General features: G+C 46.4%; 2 protein-coding genes across 2 annotated transcripts; both read right to left on the reverse strand.

Moving 5' to 3' along the window:
* Positions 1-6,419: 6,419 nt before the first annotated feature.
* LOC102033658 lies at positions 6,420-8,857 on the reverse strand. Its single transcript, XM_031055415.1, has 5 exons — positions 8,740-8,857; positions 8,287-8,540; positions 7,510-7,663; positions 7,042-7,310; positions 6,420-6,665 (listed from the first exon to the last, which is right to left on the reverse strand). The coding sequence occupies exons 1-5, from the start codon at positions 8,855-8,857 to the stop codon at positions 6,420-6,422; spliced, it is 1,041 nt and encodes a 346-aa protein (XP_030911275.1).
* Positions 8,858-8,860: 3 nt separating this feature from the next.
* Positions 8,861-10,464, reverse strand: LOC102033993 (phospholipase A and acyltransferase 1-like). Its single transcript, XM_005419095.1, has 3 exons — positions 10,347-10,464; positions 9,890-10,152; positions 8,861-8,896 (listed from the first exon to the last, which is right to left on the reverse strand). Exons 1-3 carry the CDS (start codon positions 10,462-10,464, stop codon positions 8,861-8,863), a joined length of 417 nt encoding a protein of 138 aa, XP_005419152.1.
* Between the last annotated feature and the right edge of the window lie 146 nt (positions 10,465-10,610).

Raw genomic sequence — 10,610 nt, forward strand, 5'->3', positions numbered from 1 at the left:
CACAAATAAACATTCTACTAAGGGACTGCAGACAGCAAGGCTGCATTTAAGTGTGCTGACTCTGGCATGAAGCAGGAATTGCTCCTTGAAGGCCAAGGGAGATACTGGGGCATGAATTGCAATTAAACAGAAAATAGGATCCATGTTCCCACCACAGCTTCTATGAACTACATGGTTCTATGAACAATGAACTTGCATCCTGACTTTTAATGAGTGATGTGAAACCTCCCTGGGTAACTCTGAGTTCAGTTTCTGTGCTGTTAGCACAGAACTGTAACTTCCTGTTTCTTGTTGACTACTGGTGTCTCGCTACAGTCACTTTCCCATCCACAGCAGCCTCCCAAGCTGCACCACCTCGCTGAGGAGCATAACAAAGCTCAGGTTACCATCAGCACCAAGAGAGGAGTGTCACTTGCATCTTGTTTTCCTCACCAGCCTGTATAATGAACTAACATGTTGAAATGTATCTGGAATTGCACAGCAAAGGAGGAATGGGGCAGAGGGAGGTGAGGTGGGCAGGGCAGCAAGAAGTGTGGACACAGCCTGTATGATGCAGTAATGATGCATCTGTATCTGCAGCATCTGTCATTATACAGTTGAAACCAGTAATTTGTGTTAAGAGTCTAGAACAGCTTGGAAATTTAATTTCACAAACAAACAACTAGACAACAACTCTGGCCTTCCAAGACCTGCTTCCTACTTCCTGGCTCTGCTATAGACTGATTACACAAAAATCTTGTCAAGCAGTTTGTGAGTGGTTTTTAAGGAGTTTAGACACATGGCTCCCATCCAGGTATGTGCTTTCTTTCCCAGCCTCAGCTCCTCACCCATAACATAGGAGTTACATCTATTTTTGCCTCCCAAAGGCATTGAGAAGAGCAATAGTTAGGGTGCTAGAAGGCATAAAGGCCTTGGGTAGGTTTCCCTGATCAGGGTGTTTAATGGACACTGTGCCAATGAAGTTGAAGAAGCTCACTTGGAGAGAGAGGTTTAAAGGGCTGACCTTTGAGCTGTTGTTTTTCAGCCAGTATTATTTCTAAGATCGACTGGTTTAAAAGAATACAGGGGAGAAGATTACTGATACTGTGTATGTCTTGAAACTTTCTTTAACTGCCCAAAACTTGTGCACAAGTAAAGTTCATTTTTGTATGTATGGTCTACAGGAATCTTGTTACTTACTCCCTGGAGACACATTTCTTTTGGGTGGGAAAAGGTTCTGTCTCCCCTGTGATGCTGTCATGAGTGATGGAAGCTGCACTGTGAATGAAGGGATGTTCTCAGGTGCAGCACTGGAGATAGAAATGCAAAGGCTCTCTGAAAGGGAGGTGTCTCTATCTGTTCTGACAGCAAATAATTTACTATTTGTTAATGTAATTTGCAGCAGAAGGGAGAAAAACTGTGGCTTGAATGATTCACAGTTGTCTTAAGCTTTTGGACGCTGTCATTGTGTAATGTGACTTTTTCATCCACATTAAAAACAAGTAGCAGTTATGTACTCTTAGGAGTAGAAAGTCAAAATGTATACATAAGTAAACGGAGTTACTTGACAGAACATGTATTTTTTTAGTTTTTGGATTCTGCTGTTGCAGCAGTTCAGCTCAAGCACACAGAGCAGAGGGGCCAGTGTTAGCCCTAAACATCAAGACACTGCAAGGCATAAACTTGGCTCAGGGACAAAATGTGTCCCAACCTCCTCACACATAATGTACAGAAGCTATTGTACCATGGATGGGAGGAGGCAAGAGAAGGAAAGGAGCTGCTCTTCTCCCTGCCATGTCCCAGTCTGGAGTGGTTCTGGATCTCTACAGTGAACTACCCTGTCATTTCTTCTCCTTCCTTGTCAACCTTTTTCTCAAGAGAGATACCCAGGTGTTTTTGGGGAGGCAGAGTGTGATGGATGTCACTGCTTCCTACTCAGCTCCTTCTCTCTGAAGAAGACACTTGGGCACTGCTGTGACAGGTGTAGCCACAAAGGAGGCTGCTAATTCAAGGCAAACAGAACTCAGCAGCAGCCTGAGTGCTTTTAATTACCCTGAGGGCATTAGGAGAATGTGAACAGGGCTGTTCAATTATGTCATTCTCAGCACAGTTAATAAATATTCTTAATCTAGTCAATAAACCTTTCATCTTGTAAATGTTAGGATAATGCTCCTTCTGTTGAAATTAAGTCTTGCTGATTTTGGTGCTTGTCAAATATCACCTACCTTTTGCAAAATCCACGAGACCACAGATCAGAGCTGCAAAGGTCACATGTCTTTAGGGACTTCCCTAAACCCTGGCAGGCTAGATCTCAATTCCAAGCCTAAAGACCATTGAAATCATAAAGGAATAACCATATAAACATGAAAGTTGATTATTTTAAACATTGTACTATTTAATTCATATTGCAAAATACCATAACAAACTTCAGCACTTCAGTGCACGTGATGCCAAGCTCAAAGTGTTAACCTTTTCCAGTGGCCAGGACAAATCATACACCCCATATCAACTCCCAGGATCATTAGTAGTTATTAGTACACCAGATACTTCAACACCACAGAGATAATTATGCCATAATGAATGAAAGAAGAAATTCATCGCAAGAGGAGAATAATCACATTCCCAATACTTCTTAAGAAAGCAGAGAGGAAATTACTATCTGATGCAAATTAATGAGATGAAATTAATAAGTGTCAACCAATAAAATACTCCTCCAGTGGGACCAGACTGCAGGCACGTAGTACAATCTCTTCTTGGCCCTCCTGCAGTGCTCTGGGGAGGCCCCACTGAGGAGATGCAAGCTGAACAGGCTCACAGGGCACCACCACCAAAGGACAGGCAGCTCAAGCAGTGCCAGAGTGATTCTCACCAAGGTACCCTTGCAGGCAGTGCCTGACATAAGCAGCACAACAAAACTGGATCCATGTGCCAGAATAAATTCCTGTAATTAAAACCATCCTCTGGAAGGTATCACAATGTAAAGCTCTTTTTGCAAATGTGTCCAATGTGCACCCAACTTGGAAGGTTCTGGTGACCTCTTGCCAAGAACACGAGCAGGATCTGCTGCTGTGTGCATGGATCTCATTAGTCTATTTGCATAATGTTTCCTAAATGTTCACATTTTTAAATGTATTGTAAGACTAGCTGTCAGCTAAGCTTAAAACTGTGAGCAGTAAAGGAATTTAATTCTACTTACAAAATATCCTATTTTATGTTTAATAAGATATAAATATTTGTTGGTTTTATGTGATGTTTAGCAGCTTCACAGTGTCTCTGAAGTATTAATTAATTAATAAGCCAATTATGATCAGGCTGAGAACAAGGTATAATGTGCTGGAAACAGAAGAGGCTTTGATGGCCCAGAGGCACAACAGGTCCTGGATTCATTGTGCTTTGTAATAGAGCTGCTTGCTTCCAGATTAATTTCACTGTGCCTGTGCTAGTAACAGGGGATGCTAGTGGTGATCAAAGATAAATATATCTATTAAAAGTTCTCCTTAACGGGCCAGACTAAATGGTGATGGGCCGTGCTGTGGTCTGGCAGACACACCTTGTCCGCCAGCAGCTCCCTAGGGGGGAATTCACTTCCATTATGACATTGCAGAGTCTTCACCCAGCCCAGCCTTGCATGTCTTCAGTCTGAACTGCATGCCCAGGAGGGAACAAACCTCAGGGCTGGGCTGAAAGACAAAAGAAAAAAACAGAAAGATGTTTCTTTCATAGAAAGAGTTTGGGGCATGAATCTCTGAGTTATGCTGAGGCATGGTGTCAAAAGGGTCTAACCAACTTACCCATTTTTAACACAAGGTGGGAGGGACAAAGTGCTTGTGGCTATGAAAATGTAAAATCTACAGCTGGAAGTGAAGCTGGGGCTCCTTGTGGCTTTCAAACTGCTCCCAGGATCACTGGGAGCAGGCTAGCAGTGCTTATCCAGCCCTGTGAGTGAGCAGCACCAGCCCAAGCAGATGCACTCCCTTTGCACACTGCAGCCTCACAACCCTTCTCCAAGGGCACATCACCAGGACATTTTGAGAACCCTGTTGTGGGTTGTTTCCTCCACAACAGGGCTGTTTCTGCTCACACAGCAATTGCTAAATAAGACTCCTGTCACAGACCACCAGAGTGTTCTCCCATCTCAGTTACTTCACATCAAGATAAACTCATGAGAATTAAACATTGAGTACTATTTGGCCCTCTTAAAAGCTGTCCCACCAACAATATGCTTTCAATATTCAAGTTTCAGAAAATCCCTCGGTTTCCATCCTCTGCCTGAGGAACTGTATGTGAAAGCATGGAGACTTGTCACATACTGGTTGTTCTGGATAAGGACATTCAGGGAAATCCCCTGGATCTGAAAGGGTTTTGAGTGACTCAGGGCTGCCTGCATTTGCTCTCTTAATTTGACTCAGAAACACTGGAGTCTAAGGCAGGAGAGGGAGAGCCTGGTTGCTGCTTGCTGAAAGATGATCAGACCATACTTCAGATGGACTTCATCTTCAAAGGCCCTTGGGAAGCTCTGTGTTCTGACAGCTGAAAACCTATACCCAACGAGCTTCTTCCAAGCAGAAGGAGCAGGATTTCTTGTAACACCAGGAAGACACTGCTATGGCAACAATGAAATCAGTCTTGTTTCACAGCCTGCTCTGTTCCCATGACAATGTCACTGTAACTCATCAAATTTCAGTTTCCAGTTTTCCAGGACTGTAGATTCAGGAATATTGCATTAATATGTGTTTATTAAGAGAAAGGCTGGAACAAAGACTGGAAAACAAGTGAAATACAAAGAAAAACACCAAGATTCCTGAGAAGTATGCTGAGATGACAGTTGTTGAGACGATGGTTCATAAACTCGAAATCAGTGGTCTGATTACACAGCCAGAAGACAGAGAATGTGAGTTTGTCAAAAACAAAACAGTCACCTGTTATTAATAATTAACTTTATCAAGAAAGGTGCAAAGTTCAGGATGGAATTAGTTTGGGTAATCAATGACCCAGATAATATCTCACTTTCCTGACCTCTTCTGGGTTCCTGTGGAAGGAATAGCAATCCTACCTCAATTCCCATTTTCTTCTGGGCTGTGGAGAATAGCATTGTTTCACAGAAGATCAGGGAGGAACAGTAAAACATGTACATGAAAGTACTACCAGAAATATTTGCAGACAAAACACTCATGTGGATTTTCTACAGTCATACAAAAAGACCAACATTATAGCGGTTTTGACCTTAATCAAAACTTCAATCAGAGCTTATGTTGGAGCTGAAATCCTAAAAGGATGATTTCCACTGGCCCCACTGCGACTGCATGTATGCGATTCCTCCCACAAACAAGCCTTGGGCCCATTGAATGTCATTAGTTAATTCTACAAACAAGTTTTCATTGCTTGTAAGTTAAAGATGCACAGAGCCCAGCAACTAGAGAGATGCACAGCCTGAAGTTCAGCTGCTGTGTATCTCCTAGCTGACTTGCATCTGCTGAAGATTTAGTGCATAAGTAATATTGATTTGTCAAAATATTCAGAGCAGATGTAGGATCACGGTAATTGCCTGTGTCACATCAAGTGTGTTGTGCTGCACAAGTTCATAAATATCCTCCTAACTTATTGCCTTGTAAATTCAGCATTGAGTTACTGATCCAGCTTGTAAAGGCTTTAAATCTTCACAGTGCAAAGCTCACTGTGGACATGGAAATTACTGTTATTAAGGATAATTGATGTTAATACTCGAGCCAAGGCTTCTGTCCTCTGGCTGCAATAAGCACAGGCTTTTCTTTTTTGTCTATCAAGAATATTATAGGCTTGTACTCAAATTTGTCTGCAAACTTGAAACTCAGGTCACTCCTGTGATTCACTGAATACCTTAAAACAATCCCAAGCAAACACAGAACCAGTGATCTGTGGCTCTGTGGTCTGTTGTTTTAGGTGTCACTGACCTGCAAAGAGGTGAAGAGCTCCTCAATGCAAGAAAGACAAGGAGCTACCTGAGGGTACAGCAAAGACCACAAAGATGATTTGGGGTCTGGAGCATCTCTCTTATAAGGGGAAATTCTGGAAGCTGGGCCTGCATAGTTTGGGGGAAAGTGAGAGGAAATCTCATTAATTTATATAAATATGTCAAAGGTGGGTGTCAAGAGGAAGGTGCCACACTCTTCAGTGGTGCCCAGTGACAGGAGGAGCAGTGGCCATAAACTGGAAAAAGAAACCCTTGAGAAAGAAGTCAGTGTATTAGGTAGGCGGAGGAGAGTAGTTAAGGAGAAATTACTTGCACACAAAGCTATCCTCAAACAGATAAAAGACAATTTTAGGCAAGATGAGTTTGCATTTTTACATTTTAATAAGTCTTTGAATTAATTATCACAGCAGTTGCTAGTAAGCGTTCATTACACTTGTAATGGCAAAAGCTGAACAGTGACCAGGGACTCCACGCCTCGCTTGAGCTCTTGCTAACAGCAACTCTTTTCTAGTATATCTCTCCCTGCCTTTGCAAATTTGGCAAAAGAGACGTAATGAACAATATTGCTGGAAGTTAAACCAATACTGGCAAGACTACTACCACCAGAAACCGCACAAGAGGCCAAAAGAGGAAATCCAAACGCAGGAATACCAGCCGCAGCCACAAGACCAGCAATTCCTATCCCAGCCATCACTACAGAAGAAATGGAATTGATACTTAGAAGTGCTGTGTTGGCCTGTAAAAGGAAAGTAAAACAAAGGTTAGAGACATTATAAGCACTTATATTTACGCCCAGACATGATAAGTGAGAACAGGCAAATATAATCATGGTAATTGAATCTGGGTCAGACGTGCCCCCAAAAGCAGAAGGGGCAGCACCCAGGTTTGTTCCCCCAGGAGGTGGCACGCAGTGAGAGGGCACTGTCAGGCTGCAGACAGAGCACAGGGACCCTGCAGGGGCAGGGGCTCTGGGGAGGCAGCGCTGCTTTGGAGCCCACGCCTGGCACTGGGCTGTCCCCTGCAGGCTGCAGGCTGTGTCCCAGTGCCCGGCTCACAGCCAGCAGCCAGGAGCTGCTCTGGGAGGCACCCAGGGGCTCACCCCTGGCACTCACCTGCTCAGAGACTCCATCTCCGTAGCGGAGCATTGTCACAAAGTGCTCACAGTTCTTGAGGAACAAACGATATGCCAGCTCCTTGCCAATCCATGGCTCAGAACGCCGGATGATTTCCTCCATAGGGAAAGGAGTGCGGGAGCGGTCATACTTGTTGTTGACACGCCATGTATCATTTCCAGCCACCAATTCCAGGTCCGCCTTCTTCACCATGGCTTTTCTGAGAAATACAGACCCACTGCTGGGTGACAGGTGTGTGGCTCCTTCATCTGGGGAAGGCAGGGAGGAGATAAGGTACATAGGCAGACCCTCTCTGCCCCTCCCCAAAACCTCAGATGGCTTTTAGACTGCTCCTGGAAAGCTCATCTACACACACAGAGTCCATATGGAGCAGCCCATGGAGGTAGAAAGGGCTCCTGGAGCACCACAACACCCCCTCTGCATTCTGCCAGACTGCAACAGCCTTACCAGGTATCACATGGAGGACATGTCCTTTCGCCAGGTAGAGGGCGCAGTGTTCATAATGTCCCCATTTGACCTCAATCAGATCCCCAGGGCTGGGGTAGTCCTTGTCTTCTGCCCTACCAGAAACGTGCATTTCTCCACACAACAAAGCCCTCAGCTGGAAAACACACAGTAAACACTCAGCAATAAATTTCGTTTATTTGGTGAGAAAGTTAAGCTTGAAATCAATTTTTCCATAGAATGTGCCAGTAGGATGTAGCTGATAAAAGCAGGATGATAGAGGGACTGCACGAGCCCTCAGCAAGTACTGGAGGGGATGTGGCAATGTAAGGAAAGCAAAATTTGCTTTCAAGTGCTGGCAGAATACCACAAAACCTATCACAGATAAAAAGTAAAAGTGACAAACAGGCCAGTACTGCTGGAGATCACCTTGAATAATGATATGCCTGACTTAGTATTTCTTAGTGGGACAGCAGGGCAAAGCAATGCCACAACGCTGAAGTTGCACACAAAGCTATATTCATATCCAAGAAGATAAGGGGTAACAGCCAGGTTTGTTCCCCCAGGAGGTGGCACGCAGTGAGAGGGCACTGTCAGGCTGCAGACAGAGCACAGGGACCCTGCAGGGGCAGGGGCTCTGGGGAGGCAGCGCTGCTTTGGAGCCCACGCCTGGCACTGGGCTGTCCCCTGCAGGCTGCAGGCTGTGTCCCAGTGCCTGGCTCGCAGCCAGCAGCCAGGAGCTGCTCTGGGAGGCACCCAGGGCTCACCCCTGGCACTCACCTTGCCACCATAGCGGAGATTTGTCACAAAATCCTCAGAGCATATACCAAGCTCATCACATGGCAGCTCCTTGCCAATGCAACACTCAGCACGCCAGATGATCTCCTCCACGGGCAGAGGCGTGCGGTAACCATCACACTTGTTGTTGACAGCCCAGTCATTGTTTCTGGCCACCTTCAGGAGCTCCTTTGTAACCCTGGCCTTTCTGGTGACCATTGACTTTCTGCTGGCTGACAGATATGGGGCTTTTTCATCTGGGGAAGACAGGGAGAAGATAAGGCAGTCAAGGCAGACCCTCTCTGGCCCCCCCAAAACCTCAGATGGCTTTTGGACTGCTCCTGGAAAGGTCATCCACACACACAGAGTCCACATGGAGCAGCCTATGGAGGTACAAAGGGCTCCAGGAGCATCCCAACACCCTCTCTGGATCCTGCCAGGCTGCACCAGCCTTACCTACAGGTGTCATATGGATGACATATCCATCCCCCACATAGAGGGCCCATTGCACATAACTTCCCTTTTTGATCTCGATCAGATCCCCAGGGTTGGGGCATTCCTTTTCATCTGTCATATCTCAAATGGTTATTTCACAACCTGCAGATGTCCTCGACTGGAAAACACAGGGTAAACACTTTGCAGTAAATTCAGTATACTTGGAGGGATAGTTAAGGTTAAATCTTTCATAGAAAGAGCCAATATGATGTAGCTGATAAAACATGGATGAAGGCAGAAAGCCTGCACCAGCCCTCAGCAATGCACTGGAGGGGAGATGGCAGCCTAAGGGAAGGAAAATTTGCTTTCCAGTGCTTGCAGATTACCACAAAAATAATCACGGACAAAAAGTAAAAGCCCATGTGACAAACAGGCCAGTGCTGCTGGGGATCACCTTGAATGAAGATATGCCTGACTTGGTATTTCTCAAGGGGAGAGCAGGGAGAAGCAAGGCCAGAGTGCTGAACCTGTGTGCAAAGCTGTAAAAAGAAGATTCTAGGCATGATGAGATTGGGTATTTATGCTTTTTTAAGGCTTTAATTTAATTCTTTCTACAAAGGGTGGCAAAAACAGGGCAGAGACCCCCTGCAGCCAGGGAACCTCTGCCTTTCTCTGAGCTTTTCCTGATGGCCCATCAGTGCTCTGTTTCTCTCTGGATTTCAGCCCCAGCAAGCCCACCCACACAGTGAAGGCAACAGCACAGATCCTACTGCCAGCATGCAAACAATTGCTATCTAGGCAGGTAAAGGGAAAGCAAGACACAGGCTGGGAAATGATGAGCACTTTCATCAGCCGCAGGTATTGTAATGGAGCACAGGGAAAATCAGGATAAATAAATCAACAAGCAACATGTGCCCCCATTAGCAGAAGGGGCAGCACCCAGGTTTGTTCCCCCAGGAGGTGGCACTCAGTGAGAGGGCACTGTCAGGCTGCAGACAGAGCACAGGGACCCTGCAGGGGCAGGGGCTCTGGGGAGGCAGCGCTGCTTTGGAGCCCACGCCTGGCACTGGGCTGTCCCCTGCAGGCTGCAGGCTGTGTCCCAGTGCCCGGCTCACAGCCAGCAGCCAGGAGCTGCTCTGGGAGGCACCCAGGGCTCACCCCTGGCACTCACCTGCTCTGTGACTCCTTCTCCATAACGGAGTTTTTTCACAAAGTCCTCACAGTTGCTACCAAACACACGATATGTGAAATCCTTGTCAATATAATCTTTAGCATGATGAATGATCTCTGTCAATGTGAGAGGAGGGTGGCACTGATCAGACTCGTTATTGACACGCCATGTATTATTTTGCACCACCTCCTCCAGGCGCTGCTTTTTCACCCTTCTGATGAATACAGGCACAGTGTGGATTCCCAGCTTTAGCTGTTTTTTACCTGTAAATAGAAGGGAGGAGATAAAACAGGCAGACAGACCCTCTCTGGCACCTCCAATACCTCAGATGGGTTTCTGACTGCTCCTGGAAAGGACAGCAACACACACAGGGCTCACCACCAGCCCATGGAGGGAGACAGAGGTCTGGGAGCACCCGAGAAGTGCCTTGCACCTTGCCAGTCTGCAATACCCTTACCTACAGGTGTCAAATTGATGACATATCCATCCTCCATGTACAGGGCCCAGTGCTTATGACGTGGCCGGTCGATCTCGATCAGGTCCCCGGGCTGGGGTTTGCAATTGTTCTGTCCCATCCCGGGATGGTGCAGTCAGGCCGTGCAGGCGCAGCGGGGCTGTGTGAGCGCAGGGCAGAGCGCAGCGGGCAGGCGAGGGCTGTGCAGGGGCAGCTGGCGGGAGCGCAGGCACGGAGGGTGTCAGTGGCGGGCGCCGAGGGCAGAGG

Source organism: Geospiza fortis, unplaced genomic scaffold, assembly GCF_000277835.1.
Source record: "Geospiza fortis unplaced genomic scaffold, GeoFor_1.0 scaffold172, whole genome shotgun sequence".
NCBI lineage: Eukaryota > Metazoa > Chordata > Aves > Passeriformes > Thraupidae > Geospiza > Geospiza fortis.

What these genes read in the sequence shown, in the direction of transcription:
- LOC102033658 (XM_031055415.1), bottom strand. Translation starts at nt 8,857, where the DNA reads ATGACAGATGAAAAGGAATGCCCCAACCCTGGGGATCTGATCGAGATC. An exon ending in CATCCATATGACACCTGTAG is followed by an intron (nt 8,541 to 8,739) that starts GTAAGGCTGGTG and finishes TGTCTTCCCCAG; the next exon opens with ATGAAAAAGCCCCATATCTG. An exon ending in TGTCCTCCATGTGATACCTG is followed by an intron (nt 7,311 to 7,509) that starts GTAAGGCTGTTG and finishes TGCCTTCCCCAG; the next exon opens with ATGAAGGAGCCACACACCTG.
- LOC102033993 (XM_005419095.1), bottom strand. Translation starts at nt 10,464, where the DNA reads ATGGGACAGAACAATTGCAAACCCCAGCCCGGGGACCTGATCGAGATC. An exon ending in CATCAATTTGACACCTGTAG is followed by an intron (nt 10,153 to 10,346) that starts GTAAGGGTATTG and finishes TTCTATTTACAG; the next exon opens with GTAAAAAACAGCTAAAGCTG. An exon ending in GAGAAGGAGTCACAGAGCAG is followed by an intron (nt 8,897 to 9,889) that starts GTGAGTGCCAGG and finishes TGTGTTTTCCAG; the next exon opens with TCGAGGACATCTGCAGGTTG.